The following is a 27489-nucleotide window of genomic DNA, read 5'->3' on the forward strand; positions in this document are numbered from 1 at the left end:
ATCCTTCCCTCCCCTTCCCTTCCTTCCTTCCTCTCCCCATCAGTCACAGGTACGGCACACCTTACAAAGAGCCAGGCTGGTACTACCGTATAAGTACTGGGACTTGCATCCCTAACAAAAATGCTAACCAGGCTCGTCTCGAACAAAATAGCTTCGAGGCGGGCCGCATCCCCCTAACAAAGTAAGCCCTCCCCCTCATCCCTTTCCCGCCGCCGCCCCTCGAAGGGAAAAGCTTCGAGGCGTGCTGGTGTTCCCGATCCGATCGCCGTCTTGCACACGCCCGCACCAGTGCCAATGTAATCCATCGTCTGCCAATGTAAGCCATCATCGAACACCGATACCAGTGTGAGGAGGAGGCGGCTGGCGGCAAAGAGTCTCCGCGCCCCCACGTGTGATAGCAGAGCCAGAGGGCGGCTCTGCCAGCGGCGTCCAGGCACGCTGCTCCAGCGCGTGACGCGTAGCACGCCGCGTTGGGTGGGTCGAGCCTCCTGAACGCCCGCCGAAGCAGACGCGTTGGGTCGAGCCTTCTAAACGCCGTCCTATAGCACGCGCCTCACGCTCCGAAAACTTTTTCCGGGCGCGTCGGTCTGCCCGTCGCGGCGCCCTCGTCGATTCAAGATCAGCAGGCGCGTCGGCGCCCCATCCACCAAGTGTGCACCCGCTAAGAGGATCGTATGTACATAGATCCGACCAGAGCTGCAGAACGACAACATGAAACACAATGACCTTCACAGCGTTCCTGCTTTGTACGACGATGTGCCAGATCTGAAAAGTGAGGACCGTGTAACGGTCGTGAGATAGGAAGAGAGAGACTGAAGGCCGAAGTGCGGCGTCGGGTCTGGCTGGTTTCGAGGCTAGTCTTGTGGCCTCGATTCTGGCGGTGTTCGAGGCCACGTTTGCGGCCTCAAAAAGGCCCCAGGATCGAGGCCACGTTTGCGGCCTCAAAAAGGCCCCAGGATCGAGGCCGCAAGTGCGGTCTCAAAACGGCTTGGGAATTGAGGCCACAATTGCGGCCTCGATTCTGGCCCAGTTGAAGGACACAAAGTCTAGCCCTGCAGCTGGTCGAAAAACGAGGCGAAAATCTCGGTTGCCAGACCGCGGCAGGATCGAGGCCGGGGTTCCGGGCCTGCGGGCTCTGTTGGCGTCGGGAGGGCTTTGGGACTTCGGTCTTGGGCTTCTCAGACCCGCTAGACGGACCTGACTGCTTTGATCATTCCCTCGAGTACATTCATTGAGAAGATAGAAGCTGCTGGCCTTCACCTGGCATCCCCTGGTTCCAGCGAGGCACGCCCAACAACTAGCCACCTCGAACATCGAGCCATCTCTGAACGATCTCTGAACGACATTGCCCTGCTAACGACACCGTCTCCGAACGACATTGCCTTGTGCGTGAGCCAGAATGTAGGATGGTGATTACATTATACAATACAGGACGGGAACATGGGTCAGGCCGGCGCCTGTGCGGCGGCGGCAGAGGAGGGCACAGTAGAGGCAGCGAGCGTCTCCGGGCTCGGAATGCCCGCGAGCCCCTCGAGCTCCTGGCATTGGCCCGCAAGCTCGTCGTTCTTCCCGTCGAGCCACCGGATCAGGTCGACGGCCTGGAACAGGACGGCGCTCTTGCTGCCGCGCCGCCCCGGCGCTGCCGCCTCGGCCTCGCCCCTTGCCCCTGGCGCGGGCGCCGTTGGGCCCGGCCTTCTTGGCCTTCTTTGGCGGCTTCTTGCGACCGACGGCCAGGATGTCGTCTTCGCCGCCCTCGACGTCGGTGCGGTCATCCAAGCCCTCGTCCTCGACGCCCGTGCCAAAGCCCGACGACAGGCCGAGCGCGCGCGCGCCGAGGCTGCGGCCGTCGTCGAGGAGCACTACGAGCTCCTTGAAGCCCTCGCGGATGTAGTTGCGCCGCCGCTGCTCCGACAGGATGTGGTTCTGCCGCTTTTCCGATTCCGTCAGGAGCTCGCGCTTGCTGCCCGAGGCCGAGGCCGAGACGCCGGCGCTGCCGCTGCCGCCGTCGTTGGCCAGGGCCTCGCCCGCCGCCGCATCGTCGTGCTCGATCTTCATCTTCTTGCCGCTCGAGCCGGATGCCGAGCTCGCCGCCGCCGCCGCCGCCGCCGACGACGACGACGACGACGCCTTCGCCTGCTTTGGCGCCTTGCCACCCGACTTGGGCTGTGCGGCGACGGACGCGGTGTCGAGGCCGGCGCTCATGCTGAACATCTCGGCGTGGACGCCGGTGAGGTTGTTGAGGTCCAGGCCGTTTGGCGTCGGCTGGCGAGGCGCGTGCTGATCCTGGTCGCCGAGGCCATGAGCTGGGGCTGGGTTGGGCCTGCCGTCTCGATCGCGCGCGTGATGATGCCCTGGAGGGCCGCGCTTGCTGCCAATCTGCGCAGCCTCTGCCGACTCGCCGCCGTGGTCGTCGGTCCAGTCTGGCAGGCCTCCGAAGGCGGCGTTGACCAGGTCCGTCTCCTGCGACATGGGCTTGGCCGTTGCGTCAGCGTCGCGGTTGTGCTTGTTGCGCTTGTTGCCCCGCTTCGACGTGGGCGGCGAGGTGGCCGTGGAGCTGCTGTCGTGCGGGCTTTGGCTCGATGCCGTCGCCGAGCCGGACCCAGACGCCGACCCAGAGACAGAGCCGGCGGGGAGGTGGTTGTCGCCCCGCTGCCGCCCGCCAAACACCGATCCGCGTCCGTCGAGGCTGAGGCCGAAAGCGTCCGCCGCCGATCCGGCCCGCTCCGCCGCTGCCGCGGCAAAGCTGGGCATGCCCTCTGGCAGGGTCGGATCAAACTCCCACTCGAAGCCTTCGAGGAAGCTGGAGAGCATGTTTCTCTCGTTGGCGTCAAAGAGGGCGCCGTTGGGCTGTGATGGTGGTGGTTGCGGTGGCTGCGTCTCGCTAGAGTCGTGCTTGCCCTTGGTAGGAGAAGACGCGCCTGCAAACAGGCCAAAGGGCGAGGCGGCGGGCGAGAAGAGGTTTGACCCAGGCGGCGGCTCAAAGTCGGGTGGTGGCGGTGGCCGCATCGTAAAGTCTGGCAGCTTGGTCATGTTCCCTAGGCCGAGAGCCCCAACTCGTGGCGATTGTGGCCGGCTCTTGTTGGAGAAGCTACCGCGCCGACTGCCGGCCCTGCTCGACATGTGGATGTCCTCGAGGCCGTGGAAGCCATGGGGCGTGGATGCGAGGAAGGCTGCCGTCAGCCCGGGCGTCATCGGGTTCGAGGGCCCGCCCTTGCGATCGGTGGCGCCGCTGAGGAACTGGAGGTCGCTCATGTCGAGGTCCGTGGGCAGATCCAGCGAGAAGTGGAAGTCTATCGGCAGCAGCGCGCGGTGATGCGGCGGAGGCGGTCGGAGAGGCTGGCTGTCAGCATAGCTGTCCCTGCGGTCAAGGCAGCATCGACAGACCGGGTCATGGACGGGCGCTCACCTTCATACGGCACCGGCATGGGCGGGAGGTCTGCCGGGTCCGACGAGGATGGCGAGAAGAGCATCGAGCCGTGGTTGCTCGGGCCGGGCACGGGGCCGGCCGCGGCAGCGGACGAGCTGGGTCCGGCCTCGGATCGCATGGTGAGAGGCTAGCGGCGATCTTGGTGAGGGAGGTCGTGATAGCGTGTCGACGAGCGAAGTGGCAGGCAGAGGCTTGTTGGGATGCCGAGCAACTGGCTAATAGGCAGGCGGGGCCGAGGGTGGTGAGACGAAGGCGGCTCGGGCCACTGAGCGTCTGCTCGTTTGCTCGGGCCAATCACGACGGTGGCCGGCGACGACCACGGTTGATTGTGCGTGGGTCAGAGCGTTAGAGCAGAGGAAGCAGCTGGACTTGGGTTGTAGCTGGTGCGGTCGAGGTTCAGGCGCTGCGCATCGTCGGAGCGGCCTTGACGATGTCCACGGGGACCAAGGGATCCGGGTGTGGCAGGTTGCGTGCGTGCGCGCAGGCTAGCTCTGCAGGAGCGGTTCTCTGTGCGTGCGTGGTGCTGCGCGGGCCAAGCGTTGGGCAGACGAGGCAAGCGAGGCAAGCGAGGCGAGATGGTGCCTGTAGGGTGCGCGGATGTCTGTGCGCTGTCGGTGCAGTGCCGGAGACGCAGGCTGGCCGCGATGATATGACGGGTCCGCGAGGGATGATGGAAGCAGACACGACGATGCTTGCGAGGAGACGATGGTGTGTTGGCGAGAGAGGATGGCGAGGACGACAATGGAAATGCGAAGTGCGTTGCAGAGAGCCGTGACGGGTGATGCTGGCCGCGGGGAAGCAGAGTAGGGTCGGGCGGATAGACAGAGCGAGGCCAGGCAGCAAGTCGTCGTCGTCGTCGTGGTCGCGGGCGCAGACAAGAGGGTATGCTATGGTGTCGTTTGCTGCGTTTACGATGGCCGTGGCGGTGGCGGTGGCGATGAGGGAGGGGTGGTGGACCGATGAGGAGAAGCAGCGACGACGACCGGGGCGGGGTGCCAAGGGAGGGGGTCGGTCGGCGGGTGATGATGGCGGCAGCAGCACGCAGCAGCCGGTTCCATCGGGTAGGCAAAGCAGGCGGCCAGAAGAGAGAGAGAGAGCGCAGGCAGGCTGGAGTCTGCCAGAGGCTGCCCGGCTGCCCCCCGCTTGCTTGCTTGGGCCTGCCTGCCTGCCCGCCTGCCCGCTGCTTTTTTCTCTTTTTCCGGTTTTGAAAGCCGGGGAGGGGGGCGCCCCCTCTCTGCCCCCGGTCGGCCTGCCTGTGTCTCATGCAAGGCAGGCGGACGAGCGCTGCTTGGCTGGGTTGACGTGGTCTGGCCAACGAGCGCAGCGAGCAAGCCTTGACACCGCCCAGCCATCTCAGTCTCCGCTGGTGCGCTGCTGCTGCGCGGCTCTGCCTTGTTTCGCTGCGCTCTTTGCGGCGGCGAGTGGGGACGCAGACCGAACCACAGCGCACGCGACCAGGCCGACAGGCGCAGGCAGGGCATCGTCGAGGGCTGGTCGGGTGTGCCGAAGCCCCTTCTTTGGCCTGCCCCACCGGGCGGAAGGAGCCGGAGAGCTTCGCATGGTGGCTACAGGTAGGCCCGGCACTTCGCCATCGCCATCCCAGCAGCTGGCTTGCTTCCCGTACCGTTTGTACCGTACCGTACCGTACCGACCGGCATCGTCCCGTATGTACGTCGTCTGATCTGTCGCCGTCGTTTGATGCGCGCGTTTACCAGCAAGCAAGCAAGCAAGCAGCAGCAGCAGCAGCAGCTGGCTCGCTCGGGGAGCGGGCGAGGTCCGCATGAAGCCGCCTGGGCTGGTCTGGCCTGGCTCGCTTACCTGCCTGCGCGTATCGCCCGCTGCCCATCAGCTGCCCGGTCTGCCCTGGCTTCGCAACCAGGATCGGCAGGCCCGCCTAGGCAGCGCGCCAGAGAGAGGTCGAATGTGCAGCGGCCGGCGGTGGCAGAGCAGGCGGAGCGGCAGCGCGGCGGCGGCTCCCGCACACAGCGCTACCTAACTTCCCTAGCCTGCCTCGGCGCCCTAGCCTACTAGCCATGCTGGCTCTTTCTCGACCCACCCACCCGGCTCGATTCCGATTTCCGGCTGGCCCCGCTTCCCCGCTCTCGCTTCCTCTTGGCGTCTTGATCCTCGCCCTTCCCTGCCTGGCCTGGCCTCTCCTCCTGGCGTGGCAAGCTATGGTAGAAAGGCCGGGCCAAGGTCGTCAGACCTCGAGCGCAAGCAAACGACGTCCCATCGCTCGGCTCGCTCCGATTCAGCCCGCCCGCCTGCCATAGCCTGGCCGTCCGCCGAAGACCCTGTGGAGCCGGTCTCATGCCGAGCTGGTCCTCGCGGTATACGGTGTCGATTGGCAATTTGGCATCATCCACCGTCATCCGCTTCGCCTTGGTCGTCGTGGCCGTCTCCTGTGCCCGCGAGAGAGAAAGCGGCGATGCCCAGGGAGGCAATAAGCAACCTCGCTACCTGCGCGCGATCTCGATCGGACACGCCCGTTTCGCAGCCCGCCATCGCCCTCGACGAGGCAACTCGAGCACAGCCGGCCGTGCAGGCTCTCGACGAAGCCCGGCCAACCCGACCCGATCATCTGCCTGCCTGTCGGTGGTTCCTATTGTTGTCGGACGGAGCTCAGCGAGTGCGGCTCACCTGGAAGACCGGCGGAGCGTGTCGGAGGTTGAGCGACGGCGCATCGAGACGCCACGAGTTGCTGGCTGACGCTCGATGCCTGGCCTGGCCGTCCTCGTCACGAGCCGGGATCGTCATTTGCGCCCCGGAGTGGCCATGGCTCTGGACGGCCTTGCAGCAAGCAATCGGTAAGTTACTCACCGACTCTCGCTGTGCGGGGTGCCAGATGGAAAACAAAGAGGCCTGGGAGGGAGAGGGCCAGGCGGGGCCACGATGTCCGCGGTTCCACAATTGATCTCAGCGCCATTGCACTCCGCCGTCGTTCCGTCGTCCGCCGCAAACCAAGGAGAGGCACCGCACCACGAGCGGCGATCCAAACCCGACGATTGCCACGCTCCAGAGGCGCTACCGTGGCTGGCATCCATGCGGGCAATCAAGCAGGCAGGTATGCTGGTCGACGATTTCGTGCGTCCTCGCGCCGCCACCAGCAGCTTGCTCATCTCGTCTTGCTTGCCACTCCGTCCCCGCCTGCATGATGGACCGGCGGTCCGTCAATCGTTGGCGTCGTCGCAGCTGATCGTGTGCGAGGATCAACGCTCCGTCCGGCCCTCCGTCCTCGAAACTCGATGCGCACGACTGTGCGAAGCATGGTCGACGAGTGTCGAGGGGACGTGCAGACGTCGGAGAGGTCAGAGTCAAGTGCTCTGATTTGCGTATGAACGCACCAGCTCCGCGAGGCCGGGACGGGGAGCGTGCGCCCCCCATTGTACCTTGCTTGCGCGTATGTCATCAAAGGTCACGTCCAACCCCACGCGGGCGGAACCCCATCTACCCGGCCTGGGCATCCAGGAGACGTCACGTTGGCACGTCGCCCTCTGTTTACTGTGGCGCTGCGTCGCGTACACGCGGTGCGGCGCGGTGCGGTAGGTAGCAGCACCTTTTGGTGCCGAATCTGCCTCAGTGATGCCATGGAACCGCGGGTCGCAAAGAAGAAGCGTCAGCTTCGGCATCCAGCCCGATATGGCACGAAGCGGTGCGGTACGGTACGCTACTTTACCGCCAAGCGCTCCAGCCCATCACGGCGAAGCGGCGCGGCGCGGCGCGGCCAACCTCGCTCGTCCGCCCTGACCCCGCAGTCGACCCTCTGCAGATCTCGTTTGGGCGAAAGAAGGGGGGCGGGGGCGCATGCGAACCGAGTCTCTGGGAAGCGGCCCACGAGATCGGGGCAATTGAAGCCAGACGACGTCGAAGGTCGCTGCGATCGAAGGGAATAAAACTCACCTTTGCCCCTGTGCGCCTCGCTGGTCCTCCTCCTCGACAAAGTCACGTCGATCCGTGGACGGGCGGCCGAGCGACATCGTCTGAGAGGCGTTCGAGGCGCGCGATAGATGGGCCTTGTCCGTCTAGCGGCATCCTGAGCCGGATAGAAAGACACAGAGAAGGGGGAAAGAGAGGAGTTGGGGGGCTGAGCCCTGGTCGCGTCAGCTAGCCTCGACCATACTCTGCAACCGCGGGTCCAGCTTGGCTCTCGAAGTGCACCCTGTCCCTGCGCGGATCAACACGCCCGGCGCCTCCTTGGGGGTACGTCATCCAGCACGCGATGTTTACGCGCCCCGTCACCGGGCCTGCCTGCCAGACATCGCGCTGTACTTACTAGCAGCTAGCGGCGCAGAGGCATGATGAGCAGATGATTGGCGCAGAGCAGAGCAGAGCCGAACGCATCTCACCGATCGGAGGGAAGGCGGCGGGGTGGGACCATGTGATGGCCTGGCAGACGGCGGATGCAGGACCTCGTATCGCTCGTGGTCGATGAGGGTGTGGCGCTCCGCCGCTCCGTCGGTGTCTCGGCGTCGATTCTGGCTCGGGCTGACCTGACCTTCCTTCGCGATGTGGGGTAGTGACGAGACGGGTCGAGACGAGAGCCTGCGATACGATAGCAACCCGTGGTCCTGACTGGCTCGACCCGGCAGTCAAGTCGAGCTCGCCGCCAATCCTGATACGAACCCGATCCGGCGCTCGAATCCACGTCCCTCGCCATTCGCAGACTCACCGACGTAGCGCGGCCAGGCATCGAGAGCGCAGGGGAGCATGACATCGCGCGTCTTTCTCCGTTCGCAAGCTGATATCGCCCGGTCAGTGGGGAGAAGGCTGTACCCCGTGTGGTGGTAGACGAGGCAGGCATGGTATGTCGACGGTGCGTCTCGAACGGCATACCGAGAGCGAAGGCAGTGGGCGGTCGAAACCGGGCGCAGGCAGGCAGCGCAGAGAGAGAGAGAGAGGTGGTGAGGGGTCGAGAAGGGGCGTCGGTATCGTACGATTGGAGTACCAGCTCTCCTCGCCTCGCCGAGTCCCGAGCCTTTTGGCGCGAAGAACCGAGCGCAGGGCGAGGTTGGTTGGTTTGTGCGCTCCCTCAGGAGCCAAGCGGCCGACCAACAACGTCGTCTTGGACCCCCAATGCCATCCTCCAAGGCGGAGCCCACCATCATCACCGCCCTCTTCTCTCCCATTTCTCTTTTCGGCGCCACCCAACCGCAATGTCGCCGCAGCAGCAAGGGGTTCGAAGGACTACGTTGGCCTCGGCGCCCGGCAAAGTCCTCATAGCGGGCGGCTACCTCGTCCTGGACGCCGCCTATCCCGGTCTCGTCATCTCGACCGATTCGCGCTTCTACACCCACGCCGCTTCCTCGTCGTCGCACGATGCCGCATCAGCAGGAGAAGCACCATCAGCGGGAGCAGCGAGAGATCCGGGCCAGCAGCGGGGAGGGTACCGGTTGACGGTCAGGTCGCCCCAGTTCGTTGATGCCGTCTGGTCATACACCGCCAGCGTCGACCGAGATGCGCACTGGAAGCTCGAGCAGACGAGGTGAGTGCGCTTCGCTGTTTCACAGCCGCTAGCAGGTGCTACTACCACCGCTCGCCACGACATCGGAGCGCTGGAGAGCAACCACTCACCCCATCCACATCCTCTTTGCGCCTCGCCGCCGCAGAGCCTCGTTCGACCGCGCCGGCCGCAATCCGTTCGTCTCGCTCGCGCTCCTCTACACGCTCCGGCTGGCCTCCGAGATCCTGGGCCGCGATGCGCTGGTCGAAGCACTCGCCGCCTCTTCGCCCGGCGGCGGCATCGAGCTGGTCGTCGTGGGCGACAACGACTTCTACAGCCAGCGCGACACGCTCTCGCTCTCGCCCTCCGAGACGCCCACCATCGCCGCCCTCGAAGCGCTGCCACCGTTCGCGCAGCAGTCGTGCCGCATCGCCGACGTGCACAAGACGGGCCTCGGCTCGAGCGCGGCAATGACGACGTCGCTCGTCGGCTGCCTCCTCACTCACCTTGGCGCCGTGGAGCTGGACAGCGACAGCGACGACGCCGCCGGCAAAGGACAGCCTTCGACGCACAGCCTGGCGCTCATCCACAACCTGGCCCAGCTGGCCCACTGCGCCGCCCAGGGCAAGGTCGGGTCCGGCTTCGACGTCAGCGCCGCCGTGTGGGGCAGCCAGCTCTACCGCCGCTTCGACCCAGCGGTGCTCAAGCCCTGTCTCGACGAGGGCGTGCGCGTCGGCGTCGAAGGCGAAGCCGCTAGCGACGGCGAGCAGGCCGGCAGTCACGCTGGAGGCAGCTCGACGCTGCGTCCCACCTTGGACCCGCTCAACCCGCTCTGGCGCCCGTCACCTCTCTCGTCGTCCTCTGCCGCGGGCCAGTCGTCGTCGTTCCCAACTGCCGTCGAAGGCCTGGTCTCCTCGTCGTCCGCAACCTCGCAGTCCCACGGCGGTGCCACGCTGCCGAGTCCGGCGCCGCTCTCGCTGCCGCCGGGCTTCGACATGGTGCTGGCCGACGTCGATGCGGGCTCGAATACGCCGAGCCTGGTGAGCAAGGTGCTGGCGTGGCGCGCGGCCAAGCCCGCGTGGGCGGGGCAGCTCTACGCGGTGCTGGCGTCGAGCAATGCGTCGCTGGCCGACCACTTCCTCAACCTGCGGCTGATGCACGATGCCGATCCCGAGGTGTACGATGGCGTGCTGGCCCAGTGCAGCGGGACGCTCGCGGCCGAGTGGGATGCGCTGCTCCGCGCCACGCCCGGCCCTGATGGTGGGCAGCACCAAGAGGAGGATGGAGGGGAGGAGGAGGTCGAGGTGACGCCGCATGCGGTGCTGAGCGTACTGATCGAGGTGCGCAATACGCTCCGCGCCATCCGAGCGGGCATGCGCGAGCTGGGCACGCGCTCGGGTGCGCCCGTCGAGCCGGTCGAGATGGGCCGGCTCATCCACCGCGTCGCCGAGAACGTACGGGGCATCGTGGGCGGCGGCGTCCCTGGCGCGGGCGGGTACGATGCGCTGTACCTCCTCTACCTCGTTCCTCTCCGCACCACCGTCGGTGAGGGTGAGTTCGAGGGGCCAAGGGATACGAGGAGTGAGATCCAGGCGTTTTGGCAGATGGCTCAGCGCGAACAGGACCTCGTCGACGAGGAGGAGAGCACCGCCAAGGGTGCAGGGGTCATGCTCAATGTCGGACCACTGCTCAGTAGGGCGGGACAGGCTAGAGGTCAGGATGAGGGGCTGGGCGGGTTTAGAATCGAGGACGTCGACGGCGTCAGGGGTCTCAAGCAGGCTATTGCCGCGGAGCCCAGGTCGTCGTCGTCGCAGTAGCACAAGCACAAGTCATGGACGTAGACGTAGACGTGGTCGCAGTCGTAGGTCGGTCGGTCGGTTGGTAGGCGGCCCGTCATAGTGTCGGAAGAATACCCCAGTCGCGAGCAAGTAAGAAGAGTCGCATCGAGTGTCGCGGACGATTGGTGCGTGCGTCGAGAGAGACGCTGGCGAGAGATGGACGGTACAAATACACCGCGATAAAGAAAAAGGGATCGGCCTTGCGATGTGTGAAATCGGTGCGTGCGGGTCGCGATCCGGCACGGGCCCCTGGCGTCGTCAAGCGTCCTACGACTCGCTAGAAGTGGTCGCGATGGCAGAGGGTCCGCCGGTCGAGGTGGGATCGGGCCGCGGGCGCGGCACAAAGTCGCGGTCGGGCAGTGGGAACGGTTCGCCGAGTTCCTTCCACTTCCTGCGCTCCGCCTCGCGCAGCATGGCATGGTCGCGCCACAGCTGCTCGCGGGTAAGCGGTTCCTGCCCGCGCCTCTTGCGCCACGCATTCGACACGTCGAGCACCTTGTCCTCGGCCATGATGGGGAAGCGCACGAGGAAGGGCCGGTGGATCTCCCACTGCTCCTCCATCAGGATGTCGCCATCGTGGATCTCGGCGCCGCGGATCATCTCGAAGATGACCTCGTCAAAGTCGAGCTGCGGGTACAGGATGAGCGCGTCGCGGATCGACGACCACGGCACGCTGTCGATGTCCGGCGCGTGCGGCTGCGCCTGCTGGATGGGCGTCGGGCGCAGCAGCGGCGGCAGGCGGTACTTGGGGTTCATCCGGAAGTTCTGGAAGTGGTAGTGGAGCTGGATGAACGAGTCCTCGATGCGCTCAATGTGACGCCGGTTGAGGAGCTTGTGCTGCGCCCGGCCGTCGGGCCCGCGCGTCTCGAGCTCATCCTGCAGGTCGCCCTCGAAGCCGTGGTGCGCCAAGATGAGGTAGGGCCTGCTGCGCTCCTGCTCCTCGACGTGGCGCAGGTCTTCGTGCGTCAGCTCGCAGTCCGGCGGCAGGTCGACAAACTCGTGGAAGCCCCGCTTGCGCAGCATCCGGTTGACGGCCGCAACCACGCGCGTGTACCGCTTCCGCATCGGGTTGGGGCCGGATGAGGTCGAGGTGCGATGCAGCTGCTGGTGAAAGCTGGTCGGCGTCCCGCCGCTGCTTCTCCTTGCCTGTTGGGCAGGTGCGGGCCCAGCCGTGCCGGCCGAGATGGAGCTGGACCTCGTCAGCGGCAGAAGTGTGGCGCCAGCAGCAGGCAGCGGCTCTCCTCCGGCGCTGCCGCTGGCTGCCGCACGGGTCGGTGTAATGGCGGCCGGGCTGAAGCTCATGAGGGCGGCGCCATAGTCGTCAGAGGTCCCTCCGTTGCTGCTGCTGCTGCTGCTGCCGACCCCGCCCGCCATCATCTGCATCGAGGCGAGCAGGCTAAAGGGGCTGGCAGGGTCCAAGCTCGCGGCACCCGGCGTGGCGGCGATGTGATCGGCGGTTCCGCTTCCGGTGCCGGTTTGCCCGCCCAGATCGCCGAAGAGCGTCTGCAAGAAGGTGGCGTCAAGGCTGTTACTGGGACTCTGCTGCTGGAGCATGTAGAGGTGGGACAGCTGTTGCTGCTGCTGCCAGAGCTCCGGCGACGCAAAGGGTCCATCAGCCGGTGCCGTCGAGGCCGGTACGATTGTCAAGGTCGAGGCGATGGACGCAGGCGCCAGTGCCTGGGCCTGGGCCTGTACCTGTGCGGGTGGTAGCGCAGCGGTAATGGCGGCGGCGGCGGCGGCGGCGGCGGCGGAAGGGTCCAAGGCGGAACCTGGTGGCGCTGCTACGGAAGCGCCGAGCCCGCTAAGCGATGCGGCGGTCGTCTGCGAACGCTGCGAGGAACGCTGCCATTCGTCCGTGCCTGGGTCAAGCTGCGGCTGCGATGCTGCAGCTGTGCCGTGACCGTCCAAGGGCGCGCTGGTGTCGGTGGCTTGCGCAACGCTCTTGCGATGGGTGACCAGAGCGGGTCTCTGTTGTCCGGAGGCGCTGCGCTTGCGCTTCTTGCTGGCATCGGCAGGGGTCTTCGCCTTCGCTGACGTTGTCGCAGCAGGTTCTGCTTGCGTCTGGATGTCCTCTTGGTCCGCTCGAGGGTTCGGTGGCTGTGTGGCCTGCGATGCCTGGCCCTGGCGGCTCGAGGTGGAGCAGCCGTACGGCAGCTTGCTCTCCGGCAGACCGTCGAGGGGGATGTTGCTTTCGAGGCGGATCTGCCTGAGGGCCTCGCACTCCTTTGCGCCCGGCCAGTTTTGCCATGCCTCGGTCATTGTCTTTTCGCTGCGATTGTTCATGGCGTCTTCGAGCTCGGCGCGGGTGAGGCCGGCCTGGGCCATGCAGCCGCCGATGTCGCCGGAGCCGATGAACGAGGCGAGGGACGCGACGATGGTGCGGAGGGTGTTGTTCTCTGCGAGGAGCTGGCGGAGGGCGAAGCGGAGGCGGTCGACCTGGGTATCGTGGTCGGACGAGAGGAGCTCTACGCGTGCCTCGAGGGCGCGGATGTACTGTTGCTTGCGCTGTCGGAACTCGCGCTGTGCTGCGCGGTTCTGCTCCTTGCGGTGGGCGAGGGCGGCTGCGTCCTTTGTGCGTGAGGTGGTAGCGGTGGCGGCGGCCTTGCCCTTTGCCTTTTGCTTTGCGGTCGAGGTGGCGCCGTTCGGTGGCGATACGCCCTGGTCGTCGCCGGGGTTGTCTTCGTCGTCGTCGTCGTCTTCATCGCTGATGGTGTCGGCGAACGAGGCGGTGGCGTAGGGACCTGCTGCGTTGGAGTTGGAGGTGGCGATCTTGGGCTGCGGTCCGAGAGCCATTGCGGCGTTGAAGCCGCTTGCGATGGCGGTGGCGGAAGCGGTGGTCCAGCGGTCGATGGGGGCGCCGGTCGGGCCCCGATGGGCGGGCGGCATGGCGGCAAGGAGGGGCGGGATTGGACGCCGAAGACTTATAGGGGCTTTCGGGGGTTGTCAGGGCCGCAAGAGGGCGAGAGGGATGGGGCAAGCGAGTGCGCTAGCCAGCAGAGACTTGGGCCGGGCTGGGCTGCAGTGGACTGGACTGGACCAGACTGAACTGGGCGAGGCAAAGGGGTGTAGCGCCAGATGTGGCTCAGGGCGAAGGCTGCAGCATGGCCGCTGGTGTCCCGAGGAGCGGCCCAAAGGCTGAGGATCGAGGACGTATGAGGGTGAAGGGTAGGGCAATGGGGGCTTGGAGGACGACGATAGTCGAGAGGAGGATGGTGTGTGGCGAGGTGTTGGTTGGTTGGTTGCGCGGTCAGCCAGCCAGCCAGCTAGCCAGCCCTGGCCGCTGAGCTGTTGTTAGAGAGGGTTGCGCTGTCGGCCTTTGTCGGCCCAACGTGGCAGGCCTGCTGCAATGTGTGGCCAGGGAACCTGACACCTCACATCAGGCCTCAGGCTTGCTTCACAGCATCAATCACACAACAGACTGCACAGCTGTGCCAACTTGCAATTCTTGAATCCTGCATAGCAGAGGATGGGTTGAAGGATGAGGGGGCCATGGAGATGATGACAAGAGAGTCTGTGAGCAAGAGAGAGAGAGAGAGAGAGAGAGATAGTGTGTGTGAGTGAGAGAGAGAGAGAGGTGGGCTGAGGCTACCATACCACATCTGTCACTACTCCCATCAGACCACACGCAAAAAAAAGGTTAGCCGCTGCAGCTACTCTCGCGTCACGAGCAAAGAAGCAAGGCCAAACTCACCTGTTGGCATTTGGGGCTCGGGTGCCCCCTGTGGCACTTTGCGCAAATGTGGAGGCACCCACAAACTTTGGGGTTGCCACAACAACCGTGTTGAAAGTTGCAGCAGATCGCCCAACGCCTTGGGGGGGTGGAGGTGCCGGTAAGGTCCTCCATGACACTTTGAAACGGACAAAGGATGCAAACAATGCACTGATGCAGTGATGCACTGATGCAGTGATGCACTGATGCACTGATGCACTGATGCACTGATGCACTGATGCACTGATGCACTGATGCACTGATGCAAAGATGCACTGATGCACTGATGCAGTGATGCACTGAGGCACTGATGCAGTGATGCACAAATGCACTGATGCACTGATGCACAAATGCACTGAGGCCTTGAGGTACTGATGCACTGATGCACTGATGCACTGATGCACTGATGCACTGATGCACTGATGCTCCTTCATCAGCCTGGTCAAAACCTCTGGCAGCCTTGTGTTGGAAGCAAGAGGGCAAGGAGGGCCAAAGGTGAAGCTGGGAGGGTCACTGGCTGGGGGAGGAGAAGGGAGGAGGGTCGTGCAGGAAATTGTATGTACAAGCCCAGAGACCCTCGCTGCCTCTGCTATGCCCTCTCCTGCTGCCGCCGCACAGGCGCCAGCCTGACCCGCCACCTGTACTGTAGATCACACACAAAATGTTAAAGGGTGAGGGGGGGAATCTATTCTCGCCCGGAGGCGAGGGGCGCGCAGGAAACCAAATGTACAAGAAACAGAATTTTTCGTGGGGTTTTGTCTTTTTCGCTTTTTTTGGGGGGTTTAGGAGAGGGTCATGGTACGGGGCAAGTCGATCTGGGCGGGGGTGAGGGGAAGGAGACCAAATGCAAAACTATGGTGGCTGGGCCTGTGGCAGCAAAGGCAGCAGAGGAAGGAGTTGAACCTGATGAGCAAGTTCTTTGAGCACCTGAGTGAGTGTGCGAGCAAGAGAGAGGTGGGTAGAGCAGGCTGCTGTGGTTCAGTGAGTCAGTGAAACAGTGAGTCAGTGAGGCAGTCAGGTAGTCAGGCAGTCATGCAAACATGTTGGTGAGCATGCAGAGCCTCTGGCTACAGTCTGTCAAAGTCTCTGTCATCAGCCAACAGTTGTGAAGTTGCTGAGGGAAGGGGGATGTCAGCCTGCTGCAGGACAGGGGTGGGAGACTTCAGCTGATGCGTCTGTTGCTTCAAGCAGGGACATGGGGGTGGTGGTGGTGTTGGTCTTGTGCATCTTTTCTTGAAGCCATCCTGCACAATCAGCTGTGCAGGAAGTCAGAGCCAGCAGCCCAGCTGACAGCATCCCAGCCAACACCATCCCAGCAAACAACAGCTCAGCAGACCTCAGCTCATCAGACTACAGCCCATCAGACCTCAGCTCATCAGACAACAGCCCATCAGACAACAGCCCATCAGACAACAGCCCAGCAGACAGCAGCCCTGCAGAGCAGTCCAGCAGACAGCGGCCCAGCGGCCCAGCGTTGGCCGCGCCGGTCTGTGCGTTTGGAGCTCCGGCTGCACCTTTTGCGAAGGCGGCAGGCGCAGGGCGGGAGCAGCTCCATGGCCCACACCCATCGGCAGCAGACCCTGGCTGGCCTGACGGGGCCTGGCGCATCGCCACCAAGCAGACAGCCAGACCGACCAAACGTGCGGGGTGAGAGGGCGGGGCCACCTCGTCCTCCTGCCGGCTCCCTCGCCCGCACGGCCATCTCCCCACACTACCACCACCACCAGCACCACCACCGCCACCACCACCACCACCATCACCATCGCCATCGCTGGAGCTGCTCAGCACTTCCAACATCACCCAATATGATGCGCGTAAGTCATCGTCAACGCCCATCCCTCCCACCGCTCATCCACCGCCCCGCCCTGCTGAACCATCAGTCGTTCGCGCCCCTCCTTCTCATCCTCGCCCGCAGGAACTGGCCGGACAGGCCCAGGGCTTCTACTCGGGCAGCAAAAAGCCCTTTTCCGCTGTCAGCGACTGGATCGACCGCCTCTGCACCCAGAAGTACGCGGAAGAGGACCTCGACGGGTGAGAAAGACGCCCATCCCAGTCCCAGCCAGCCGGCACCCACTCGCCCAGCGCACCTGACCCGATCGCCGCCCTCTTCCCCCGTCCCACCCCTCCCGCCAACCCAAAAGCATCCCCGAGCTGGTAGAAGCCATCAACCTCCAGTCCACCGGCCCGGCGGAGGCCAGCCGAGCACTCCGCAAGAAGATGAAGTACAGCAACGTGCACGGCCAGAAGCGCGCACTCATCGTGAGCATCCACCAGGCCCGCAGCGCAGACGGCGCCGTCAGCCATCGATCTCCTCATCCGCACGCTCAGCTGATGCCTCCCTGCCTGCCCTCGTCCCTGCCGCCGCTTCGTGCCCCCCTCCAATCCCTCCAGATCCTGCGGTACTGCGTGGAAAACTGCAACAAGCGCTTCCAGAGTGCGTATCCGCAGCGAGCGACGCCATCGCACTTGTCCAGTCGCTGCCCTCTACCTCTCCATGCTGACATCCGGATGCCGTCTGCCCTCCGCCTGCTTACGCTCGCAGCCACCTTCGCCAACGACCAGCTGATCGAGCGCCTCAAGCTCATGTCGCAGGACGAGCTGGTCGATGCATCCGTCCGCCGCCTCCTGATGCGCGTCCTTCTCTCGTGGCACCACCAGTTCAAAGACGACCCCTCGATGCGCACCGTCGCTGGACTCTACGTGGCGTGCGGCGGCGGCAAAAAGTCCGACGCCCAGAAGAAGAGCGAGGCCGCCGAAGCCTACCGCAAGCGCGAGGAAGAGGCGCGCCGCGAGCAGCAGATCCGCAGCGACCGCAAGGCCGCCGAGCGCCTCCAGAAGCTCGAGGAAAAGGAGCTGGCCAAGCGAAAGAAGAAGGGAGGCGCCTCGGGCGCCGCCAAACGGCCCGCCTTCAATTTTGAGCAGGAGAAGCCGCAGATCCTCTCGTCGCTCGCCACGTCGCAGTCGTCGGCCACGGCCCTGGTCAATGCCCTGCAGCACGTCAACCGCGAAAAGGAGAGCGTCACCGAAAACGCCCGCGTCCAGGACTACCTCGCCCGCGTCAAGGTCGAGCGCAAGAAGATCATCCGCTACATCCAGCTGGTCAAGGACGAGGAGTTCATCGGCAGCCTCATCTCGGCCAATGATCAAATCATCCTCGCGCTGCAGCTGTACGACCGGGTGAGTCCGGCGGTACGAGGGCTCGAGGTCTTGTCCGGCGGGCTCGCGTTGCTGATCTGCCATGTCCCCTCCGATCTCGTTCTCCCCCACCTCCTCCCCCTATCGCAGCTGTCCAAACCCGTCGAGCTCGACAGCGACGAGGACAACGAGCCGCTGGCGGCCATCTCTGGCGGCGAGACGGCCGAACAGAAGCAGGCGGCGCGGCTCGAGGCCGACGATGCCGAGATTGAGCTGGTGCGCAAGCGCATCGCCGCCGCGCGCCTCAATGCGCCCGAGGGCGAGCTCGAGAAGCTTCAGGACCGGCAGCGCGGCCGCATCGAGCGGCACAACACGCGCGTCGGCAGCATCCGCAGCTTCGACATGGGCGGCAGTGCGAGTGCGGGCGCAGGCGAGGGCGCGGTTGGCGATCTCATGGACCTCAACTTTGACGACGACCAGACGACGACCAGCTCGGCACGAGGCGGGGGCGGGGGCATGACGGCGTCCGAGAGCGCGGGATCCGGCTTCCAGGCGCGCGGCGGTGCGCTGTCCGACTACAGCGACTACGATGAGTCCGAGGAGAGCGACGGCGAGGGCCAGGGCCACCGCGTGCCCGTGGGCCGGTCGACGAGGCCGGACGGGGCGTCGTGGACGAATCTCAACGACAGCGAGGAGGAAGAGTGGCTTCAGGCCACCCAGGGCCACCGGCCGCGCATCGGCCCCGGTTTCAGCTGGAACGAGGGCGACGACGACAACGACGACGACGAGGCAGAGGACCCGTTTGCCGATCCGTTTGCCGATGCCAATGCGGGGCCCGCGGCGATTCAGCGCCCGTCGAACCAGCCTCGTCGCGAGTGGGCTGCCGTGTAATCGACCCTTGACGGTGGGTGTCTTTCTCCCTCTTCCCTCGGCGCTCGTCGTGGTCGTCGTCCTGTCAGCGTAGTCATTGCTCGGAACGGTGGATAGACCGGCTCGTACCGGCTCAGTGTGCATTTCGACTGATGGCGTGCGTGCGTTCGAGGGAGCGTGCGTGCTGAGCGGAATGGATGTGGTCTCATTGACCGATCGCCGTTCAAGTGGGCAGGGGGTGTACTGCTACTCGGTTCGACCCGACTTTCGAGCGTCGTACTGCGTCGCGACCTTCTCATCCCCGCCTTACAAGTGAGCACCGTCCGCGGACAGTGGAAGTACTGTCGATCCGAAGCCGCGCTCCACCATCGATCCGATCCCCGATCCGATCCGAGGTGAGGTGGAAGCTGGTGCTCCACGCCGAGCCGGTATGCCGGCTTTGACCTCCGGGAGGATCGAGGGTAGCGGCGGGCAAAGCATGACGACTGGGGGGACCGGGCCGACAAGTCAAAGCTGCAGCGCGAGGTCCTTTTCATTGGCCCCGACGCCGAGGGCGTCACAGGCGATCTGGAAGAATCTTGTCTGTTCGACCGTCCATGTCTTGCCCCTGTTCGTTTCATCCCGGGTTCAAAGGAAGAGAGTGAGGGAAGTAGGGTGTGAGTGTGCCTTCACGACGAGAGCTAGTGACAGGAGCAGGGACAGCGAGGAAAAGCAAGGAAAGGCAGGACAAGGAAAGGGATATGGGGTAAGCCAAGGCACGTACGGGTTTCGGAAGGACGTATTGAGCAGCCTGGCCAGTTGTTCGCGCAGCACCTTGAGGGCGAGCAGGCTCTTGGGATCCGGGATCGCCATTCGGATGCGTTGCCGGTCAATGTACATGCTGTACGCCGAGAGCTGAAGTCCATCGGGAGAAGAGCGTGCAGCACAGAAAAAGGTGCGAAGCAGAGGGAGGGATGGACTCGCGTCAGTATCGTGCTGCCGCCGCTGACGAGGGATTCCCTCTTTCGGCCGTGCCAGCTCGAAGCGGCGCGGCGCGACGCGGTGGGAACCCACCTTGAACTCGGCGTCGCCGCACAGGGTAAAGACGGCCTTGTCATCGAGCACGCCCGTCTCCCAGGCGTAGAGTTTCTTGCTCTGCATCATGGTGAAATAGAGGAGGTAGCTGGCGCTGCCGCGGACCAGCTCGCTCATCTTTGTGCGGAAGTTGACCGACGACGGGTGCACCGAGGCGGGCTGGTTGTTGCCAATCGTGCGCAGCTGGTACGACTTTGGGTCGATGTGCAGCAGCTTTGGGTACAGGCCTGTGGCGATGGCGGCGTGCACCATGGCGATGCTCGTCGAGTTTGCGTCGAGCTCGGCCGGCAGCGTCACAAAGCGCGGCTTGCGCACGTTGGCGCCGCCGCCGCCGCTGCGGTAGCGCAGCTTGGTCAGCTCGCGCTGCGTGTCGGCGTCGACGGTGACGAAACCCGAGTCGATCAGGTAGCCCAGGTACTGCTGGCGCAGCTCCTCGATCTGCACCAGGTTCTGCGGGCTGAGGAAGCTCTTCTGGCAAAACACCTGGTGGTGGTTGAGCGCCACCGAGCGCCTCCACCCGTTGAAGGCGTTGGCGATCGTGAGGAAATCCGAGTCGCCCAGCTTGAACGACTGCTTGGCGCGGTCGGCCTCGGCCTCCTTGCCAAACGGCGTGACAAACGGCGACTTGGCGTTGAGCGCGGCGGCAATCGTCAGCGCCGGGTCCAGGCACTTGAACAGCGAGGCCGTCAGGAGGAATTTGCCCATGTGGACGTCGAGCGGGAGGCGCGAGAGGTGGCGGCCGAGCGGCGTGATGTCCTCGTTGGCCGTCAGCGCCTTGACCTCGATCAGCGCGGCGATGGCGCGCTGCACGTTGGTCGACGACGGCGGGTCGAGGGCGAGCGAGAGGGCGTTTTCGATCGAGGTGCCGATGCGGATCTTCATCACCTTGAGCTTGAGCGCCAGGTCCTGGAGCGAGAGGCGCAGCATCTCGGGCAGCGGGTGGTCGTCAAAGTACGAGTCGTGGCGCAGCCGCGTGAAGAGGTGGAAGCAGATGCCGCGCTGCACACGGCCCGCACGTCCGCGCCGCTGCTTGGCGTTGCTCTTGGCCACAAAGCACTCGACCAGCCGCGAAATCTGGCGCTTCTCGTCGAATCGCATCTCGCGGTGCTTGCCGCTGTCGATGACGCACGTGATGTCCGGGATCGTGATGCCCGTCTCGGCAATGTTGGTGGCGATGACGATCTTGCGGACGCCCTTGGGCGGCACATTGAACACGGCGCCCTGGTTCTCGGAGCTGATGGTCGAGTGGAGCGGGTACAGTCGGAACGTCGAGCCGCCAAAGATCGGGTGGTCGTTGAGCATGTCGTGGCACTTGCGGATGTCGGCCAGGCCCGGCAGGAAGATGAGCGTGGCCGCGCTGTAGTCACGCAGGTCCTTCTCGAAGCAGACCCGCTCGAGGATCCTGACAATGAGCTCGTGGTTGATGGTGTACTCGTTCATCTTTTCGATCGTCTCGATCGTCTTGGCGCGATAGCTCTTGGCCTCGCTCGAGCTGGCCAGGGCGCCGGCGGCCGGTCCTCGCCCGTCGTCGTCGTCGTCGTCATCATCGTCGGGCGGGGCATCGTCGTCCTCGACCACCTGCAGCCGTGACTTGTTGCCTCCGGGCGCATCGGCCTTGCGAGTGTAGTCGCTCCCGCCGCGCCCGCCGCGCCGCTGTCGCTTGGCGTAGGCCGAGTTGTCCTCGAGCGTGTAGTTGGTCAGCTCCACGGCGTCCTCGAGGTAGTGGACGTCGACGGGGAAGGTGCGGCCGGGCACCGCGATTGTGGGGCAGCCACCGCAGTAGGCGCTGATGCGCTCGGCGTCGACGGTGGCCGACATCAGAACCACCTTGAGGTCCTTGCGGTGCTCGATGAGCGTCTTGAGGATGATGAGGAGGAAGTCGGACTCGATCGAGCGCTCGTGGACCTCGTCGATGATGACGTGGGTGATGTCGTCGAACGCGGTGCCCTCGAGCATGCGCAGCACGATGCCCGTCGTGGCGTAGACGAGGCGGGCATTGCGGCCAACGTGGCTCTCGAGACGGATTGCATAGCCCACGAGGCTATCTCCGGTCCCGACGCTGCCGCGCGGCTCTCCGAGCTCCTCGGAGACGCGCTCCGCCAGCGAGATGGCCGAGATCCGCCGCGGCTCGGTGACGTAGATCTTGCAGTTGCGGCCCTTGGCCATGCAATCCTCGAGGATGTAGGCCGGCACCTGCGTCGACTTGCCGCAACCCGTCTCTCCGCTGAGGACAAAGATCTGGCTGCTCTCGACAATGTCGAGGATTTCCTGACGGTACTTGGCGATCGGCAGGCCCTGGCGGCCGGGCAGCATCGCCTGGTACGGCTTCGAGGCCACGCGCTGCGCAAAGTAGTCCGAGATGCCCTTGGCCTTCTCCTCGGAGGGCTGCGGCACGCCGCCGCGCGCCAGCTCGCCGAGATCAGACTGCGCCTGGTCGTTGGCGATGCTGGAGGACGCCGCGGGCTTGGCCTTGGCCTTCTTGTTGCGGTTCGCCTCGTCCATCCGCGCTTTGACGACGTCGCGGACGCGCTGGAAGCGCGTGCGGTGCTTGCCGTCGCGCTCGTCCTTGCGCAACGCCTCGAGCTCGTCCCACCACTCGCGGTAGCCCGCCGGCAGGGACCGCTGGATGGGCTTGTCGTGCTCGATGCAGAACAGGGCGACGGTGGCGATCAGGTCGTCGGCCTGCTGCTGCGACGCGCACCCGACCGTCGTCAGCCGGTACTCGTCGAGGTACGTGGGCGCGCCTGCGCTGACGGCGTTCTTGTTGGGCACCACCTTGCCGCCGTTCCAGCGAATCGTCAGCTTGCTGCGATGCAACCGACCTCCCGATGCGATCTTTTCGAACTTGTGGAAGGCGTAGGCGTCGGCGCGCTTGAGGGCGTCCGAGAGCAGCACGCGCGGCGTCTTGCCGCCGCTGCCGCTCTTGGCCTGGACCGGAAGCTCGCGCAGAGACACGACGACTCCGGTCGCCGCGTCCGTCGCCTCGGTCGGCTGCTCGTCGAGCATGTCGCCAAAGAGGCCGCCTTCAGAGCCCGAGTCCGAGGCCCGGTCGTCCTTGTCCTGGTCTTCATCGTCATCTTCGCCGGCGGCCTCCTTTGCGCCATCGGCTTTCGCGGCCTGATATGGCCCCGCCGCATCGCTGGAACCGCCTCCTTTGGCACCCGCGCCATGTTCCTCGTCGCTGCGGTCGACGTCACCACCGCTGGCTGCCCGCTCGACCTCTTTGCGCCTCTCTTCGCGAAGCTGCGCCTCCTCTTCCAGCTTGGCTTTTGCGTCCCGTTCCGCCTCCTCGCGCCGGCGCAGCATCGCCTTGAAGCCCTCATCGGCCTGCTTTCGGTTGAAGCCGTGCATGCGCTCGCACTCGCGCATCAGATCCTTTGAGCGACCGACGACCCGCTCGAAGCGCCCTTCCTCAGCGTTCATGCGGTCGAGCGACGCCTTGCCCAACTCCTTTTTCCACTTGGCGCGCTCCTGGTCGACGCGGATCTGGGTGACGCGCAGCAGCGACCACGTCGGGGAGGGCTGTTGGAGCGTGTCGATCTGTTCCGAATCCAAAAGAGCGTTGAGCTCGAGCGCGAGCTGCTCCGAGCTCTTCTTGAGCGCATCGACGACCTCCTTGGAGACGGCGGGAGCCGTGCCGCTGCTGGCCCTGACGTCTGCCGACCCCGCTTTGCGCGAGGCCATCTCTTGGGCCATGGCCGTCTTGGCATCGGTCACGGCTCCCGCAGCACCGGGTACCTTGCTCGTCGAAGCAAGGCTGTCGGTCGCCGAGGCCTGGCTGCGGCCCAGCAGCTCCCGTCTCTCAAACTCGTAGCCGGCATACGCTGGTGGGCGGCTGTCGTCGTAGGTATCGTCGTCCTCGTCGTCGTCGCCCCTGCCACTGTCGCGCGTCGATCGCTGCTGGTCCCTCCTCTTCTTGACCCCCTGGCCCTCGCCCACGCGGAGGCAGTCCTCGAGCGCCGCCTCGTCGAGTGTGAGGAAGAGGTAGGCGAGGCACTCTTCGAGGTCGGGCGAGCTGGCGTAGGCAAGGGCCGTCTCGGCGTTTGCCGGCGTGAAGCCGAGCTTGATGAGCAGCTGGTACGTTGTGAGGGCGCGGACCATGACCTTGTCCTCGGAGTCGGCAAAGGCAGACGAGGCCCCTGAGGACGAGGAGGAGGCGGCGGTGTTCTGGAGTGCCATCGACTGGAGGTCCCTCGAGAGGCTTGCCATTGCGATCGAGGTGGTGCCGGCGCCGAGCTTGAGGGGCGTCATGGAGCCAGAGGTCGACGTGGTCGGTGTCTGTGTGCCATCGGGGGTGAAGCCGCTGGCCGCCAGCGACGGCGAAGAAATCGTCGAAGCGAGCCGCGAGGCCGTATCTGATCCATCGGCCGCGTCGGTGTCGAGCGATGTCGGCTGCGGAACGGCATCGCTGGCCGGGGCAGAGGCCGAGGTCCTAGCTGCCTGGAGCGAGGCGGCTAGCCCGAGGATCTGATCGCGCAGGTTGGGATCGAGGTCGAAGTTGGGTAGCGTCTTGGACAGCCTTCTGTCGTATTCGATCGCCTTGAACTGGCGGGAGACCTCCTTTTCGACCTTGTCCTGGAGGCGGTCGACGAGGTTCTGGAGGGCCTGCTCTTCCTCCTTTGCCGGGTCGAAGTGGTCTGCCGACGCTGTCCCTGCGGCCGATGCGGAGCCTGCGGAGGTGAGCCTGTCGTTGTTGACGTCTGCGTAAGCGCTTGCGGCGGCTTGCCTGGCGTTTGCGTCTGGCTGAATGCCGCCCGCTGCTGCTGATGATGCGGTGGGGACGCTGCTACCGGTGCCAGTGCCGGTGTTGGCGGCAGGTGCAGGGGGCTTGGATTCGTCGGGCTTTTTTGGGAGCGAAGAGGTGGCGAACCCCCTGTTTGGGTTGGCCTTGAGGGTGGGCTTCTTTTTCTTTGCGCCCATGGTGGTTATGGCTTTGGCGATGGGGTGTGGCGGCCGGGTGTTGGGTGGCGGGTGATGGTGTGGTGCGAAAGACGAGGCCAACTTTTTTTGGGCTGCAGGATGTGGGTCTGCTTGGCAGCTAGCTGCGCCTGGGCCTGCGGCCAAAAAGAGGCCGGCCGCTGCTGCTTCTTCCTGGCGTCGCCGCTTGGCCGGTGGCCTTGGCACGCACGCTCCACCTCGCTTTGACCGGCAAAGAGGCGGCAGACCCGTCTTCCGTCGTTAAGCTGGCTGCCCTTTGCCCCCGCCCACCGCCATCACCACCACCATCACCATCACCATCCCTGACCGACACACTACGAGGTTTCATCGCCTGAGAGCACTCTGCTGCATTCACCCACGCTATCATCTCACCTCCGCGCTCCTATCCCTCTCCTTCATCGCATGGCCCCCGCAACGAGCTTGCGCGCCCCCTCGGTCATGCTCGCTCGAGCTCTCTGCCTCCTCGCCTTCCTCGCCCTCCTCCCGCCTCTGCCCGGGCTGCATTCGCCGTACAACCTCGCAAATGCCTACACGGTAGCCGTATCGGACAAGGACGAGCTCAGGCAGACATGCAGCGGCATGTACGCCGGCAAGGGCAGCCGCATCGAAGGTGAGCACCGCCGACCACATCGCCGTCCACCTCACCTTCTCCGACTCTCAACTGACGATTCACTAATCGTATCTGCCCTTCTCGTCGCGCCCCTTCCCTTGTCGCTATCCAGCCATCTTTGACAAGGGATCCACGGGGACAGCCGCCACCATCTTCTACGAATTCGAGGACTTTGACAAGCTCGGCATCCCGTCAGACGAGCGCGACGTATTTGGGTTCCAGGTGAGCTCGCCCCAGCCCCCCTTTCCCCGCCCTTCAGCGCAGGCTCTTACGCCCGCTGCCCCCTTGCAACCGACTCCCGGCAGATCAAGACCTACATTTGCACCGCCCAAGCCGTCCGGCAGAAGCTATGCCAGCCCGAGGATGTCGGCAATTTCATCACCGCTGACGGTGCCGCCACGGTCCAGAAGAAGCGCGTCGACTTCGCGCCCGGCGCCACGGAGCCAACAAACCTGGTGCGTTGTCCACGGACCTCTGCGCTTGCCGTGTCGTGCTCAGCTGCTGACGTCCCCCGACCCTTCTTCTCCCGTACGTCGCCACGTGCGTCACGCCCGACCACGCGCAGACCTACGCAGTGGACCGGGACGGCTACTACTGTTTCGGTGCGAGTGAGCTGCCTGCCGCGCGGTCTTGGTGGATGCTGATGGCGGCCAAAGTAATCCGGCTGACAGCTCCTCGTCCATCTCCCCTATCGCCTGGACCGCCGTCGTGACAGCCGCGGTGCCCTTGACCTCGCTGCCGGCAAGCTCTTCCTCACAGGCCACGGTGCACGGCGCGTTCACTGGCAGGCTGACGTTCTACAACAGCTTCAAGGGCAACCTGCCCGCCGCCGAGCATCCGAAGCTCACAGTGAGTGCGAGATGCCCGCGTCGGCGTCATGTCCCCTTGCCTGCTCGCCCACTCACCTCATCCCACCCTCGTCGACGTCGCCCACAGTTCTACTTTTACCTGTCGGCCGTCTACGCCGTGCTGGGCCTGGGCTGGCTCTACCTGTGCATCCGGCACAGAGATGAGTGCGTACGCGCCCGCTAGCCAAACCCGTCGTGTCGCTGATCGAGGCAGAACACACTGACGCTCGTCTCCCCGAACTTCCACCCTGCTCCCGCCTGGCAGGATGCTGACGGTACAGCATTTCATCTCTGGCACCATCGTCTTCTTGATCGTCGAAATGCTGGCCCAGCTGGCCTACTACTCGTACCTCAACTCGCACCTCATTGATCTGTTCAGGATCAAGTCGGTCGAGGGCAGCTCGTCGGTGACGGCAGGTGCACGCTTCCTCCTTGTCCTCACCAGCATCCTCGACGCGGCCCAGAACTCGGTCAGCTTCTTCCTGTTGCTCATCGTCTCGTGAGTGACGGCGCTCTTGGGTTCAGCAATTGCACGCGGAGGGCTTTGTGCCGGTCCATCCGACGTACTGACGTCTTTCCTCGCTCGCGACTGCACCGTTCCCTCGGCGAACCATCGGTCAGGATGGGCTACGGCGTCGTCCGCCCGTCGATCGGCCCCGTCATGACCAAGGTTCGCCTCCTCACGGGCGCCCACTTTGTGTTTGGCGTGCTGTACTCGATCGGCATTGTGCTCCTCCAGATCGACAAGGGCGGCGCCTGGATCTTCCTCTTCATCTTCCCGCTCGCCATGACGCTGACGGCGCTGATGATGTGGACGATGAACTCGCTCAATCAGTCGATCGAGTACCTCACCCAGCGCAAGCAGACGTTCAAGAAGGCCATGTTTGTCAAGCTGCACCGCATCCTGATGGGCGCGATCGTGCTCATTGTGAGTCTGCCGGCTCGCCCATTATGCCAACAAAAGTCGAGCGCAGCATCGAAGTGCCCCGTGCTGACCGATTCCCGCTGCTCCTCGTCGACCTCAGTTTGCGTTTTTCGTCGTCTCGTCGATCGCCTTTTCGCAGTCGGGCGGCGACGGCTTCGCGCCCAGCACGTGGCCGTACCGCTGGTTCCTCCTCGACGGCTGGCTCGCATGCCTCTACCTGGCAGGTGAGTGGCGAGGTCCTGAGGCCGAGGTGCTGGAAACAAAGTATCGCGTCGTGTACCGCTGGCTGACCCGCATCGCCACCTCTCGCAGTGTTTGCCGCCATCGCCTGGGTCTGGCGACCGACCGGCAACAACATGCGCCTTGCCGTGAGTATCTTGGACCGCTCTCAGCCGTGACTGTTTTGCCTCGTGCTGACGTGCCCGTTCCATGTGGCCCTCTGCATCTCGTCTCTCTCGTGTCCGGCAGATGTCCGACGAGCTGGCGACGGAAGACGACCCAGACGCCGAGGGCTTCGAGGTCGACACGTTCGCCCAGCACACGGGCGGGCCGGGCGACGACAGCGACGATGAGGAGTCCAAGCCGTCGTCTGGGCGGGCTCAGCAAGGCCAAGTCCCACCACCGCCGCCTATCTTTGCGGCGCCGCCCCCTGCGTCTTCTGCACCCGCATCAGCA

General features: G+C 64.8%; 6 protein-coding genes across 6 annotated transcripts in view; 3 read left to right on the forward strand and 3 right to left on the reverse strand.

Annotated features, from left to right (window-relative positions):
• Positions 1–1445: 1445 nt before the first annotated feature.
• On the reverse strand, positions 1446–3545 carry PFL1_03254 (uncharacterized protein; the record flags this gene model as incomplete). Its single annotated transcript, XM_007880771.1, has 3 exons — positions 1446–1457; positions 1582–3290; positions 3407–3545. 3 exons carry the CDS (start codon positions 3543–3545, stop codon positions 1446–1448), a joined length of 1860 nt encoding a protein of 619 aa, XP_007878962.1.
• A 5035-nt stretch (positions 3546–8580) lies between these two features.
• PFL1_03255 (uncharacterized protein) lies at positions 8581–10684 on the forward strand (the record flags this gene model as incomplete). Its single annotated transcript, XM_007880772.1, has 2 exons — positions 8581–8909; positions 9034–10684. 2 exons carry the CDS (start codon positions 8581–8583, stop codon positions 10682–10684), a joined length of 1980 nt encoding a protein of 659 aa, XP_007878963.1.
• Positions 10685–10972: 288 nt separating this feature from the next.
• PFL1_03256 (uncharacterized protein) lies at positions 10973–13591 on the reverse strand (the record flags this gene model as incomplete). Its single annotated transcript, XM_007880773.1, has 1 exon — positions 10973–13591. One exon carries the CDS (start codon positions 13589–13591, stop codon positions 10973–10975), a length of 2619 nt encoding a protein of 872 aa, XP_007878964.1.
• A 2628-nt stretch (positions 13592–16219) lies between these two features.
• PFL1_03257 (uncharacterized protein) lies at positions 16220–18440 on the forward strand (the record flags this gene model as incomplete). The annotated part of the gene is made up of 6 exons (XM_007880774.1): positions 16220–16228; positions 16330–16445; positions 16556–16673; positions 16806–16848; positions 16957–17591; positions 17700–18440. The coding sequence occupies 6 exons, from the start codon at positions 16220–16222 to the stop codon at positions 18438–18440; spliced, it is 1662 nt and encodes a 553-aa protein (XP_007878965.1).
• A 486-nt stretch (positions 18441–18926) lies between these two features.
• On the reverse strand, positions 18927–24413 carry PFL1_03258 (uncharacterized protein; the record flags this gene model as incomplete). Its single annotated transcript, XM_007880775.1, has 3 exons — positions 18927–19026; positions 19183–19313; positions 19473–24413. 3 exons carry the CDS (start codon positions 24411–24413, stop codon positions 18927–18929), a joined length of 5172 nt encoding a protein of 1723 aa, XP_007878966.1.
• Positions 24414–24869: 456 nt separating this feature from the next.
• PFL1_03259 (uncharacterized protein) overlaps positions 24870–27489 on the forward strand; it is a gene marked incomplete at both ends in the record, with an annotated part of 2960 nt that continues 340 nt past the window's right edge. Inside the window, 11 exons of the mRNA XM_007880776.1 lie at positions 24870–25041; positions 25154–25263; positions 25347–25496; positions 25607–25649; positions 25757–25890; positions 25978–26054; positions 26155–26388; positions 26511–26817; positions 26915–27038; positions 27127–27182; positions 27283–27401. Coding sequence (XP_007878967.1) covers positions 24870–25041; positions 25154–25263; positions 25347–25496; positions 25607–25649; positions 25757–25890; positions 25978–26054; positions 26155–26388; positions 26511–26817; positions 26915–27038; positions 27127–27182; positions 27283–27401 — 1526 coding nt within the window. The remainder of the gene's footprint in view (positions 25042–25153; positions 25264–25346; positions 25497–25606; positions 25650–25756; positions 25891–25977; positions 26055–26154; positions 26389–26510; positions 26818–26914; positions 27039–27126; positions 27183–27282; positions 27402–27489) is intronic.

This window comes from Pseudozyma flocculosa (assembly GCF_000417875.1).
Source record: "Pseudozyma flocculosa PF-1 unplaced genomic scaffold scaffold00010, whole genome shotgun sequence".
Lineage (NCBI taxonomy): Eukaryota > Fungi > Basidiomycota > Ustilaginomycetes > Ustilaginales > Ustilaginaceae > Pseudozyma > Pseudozyma flocculosa.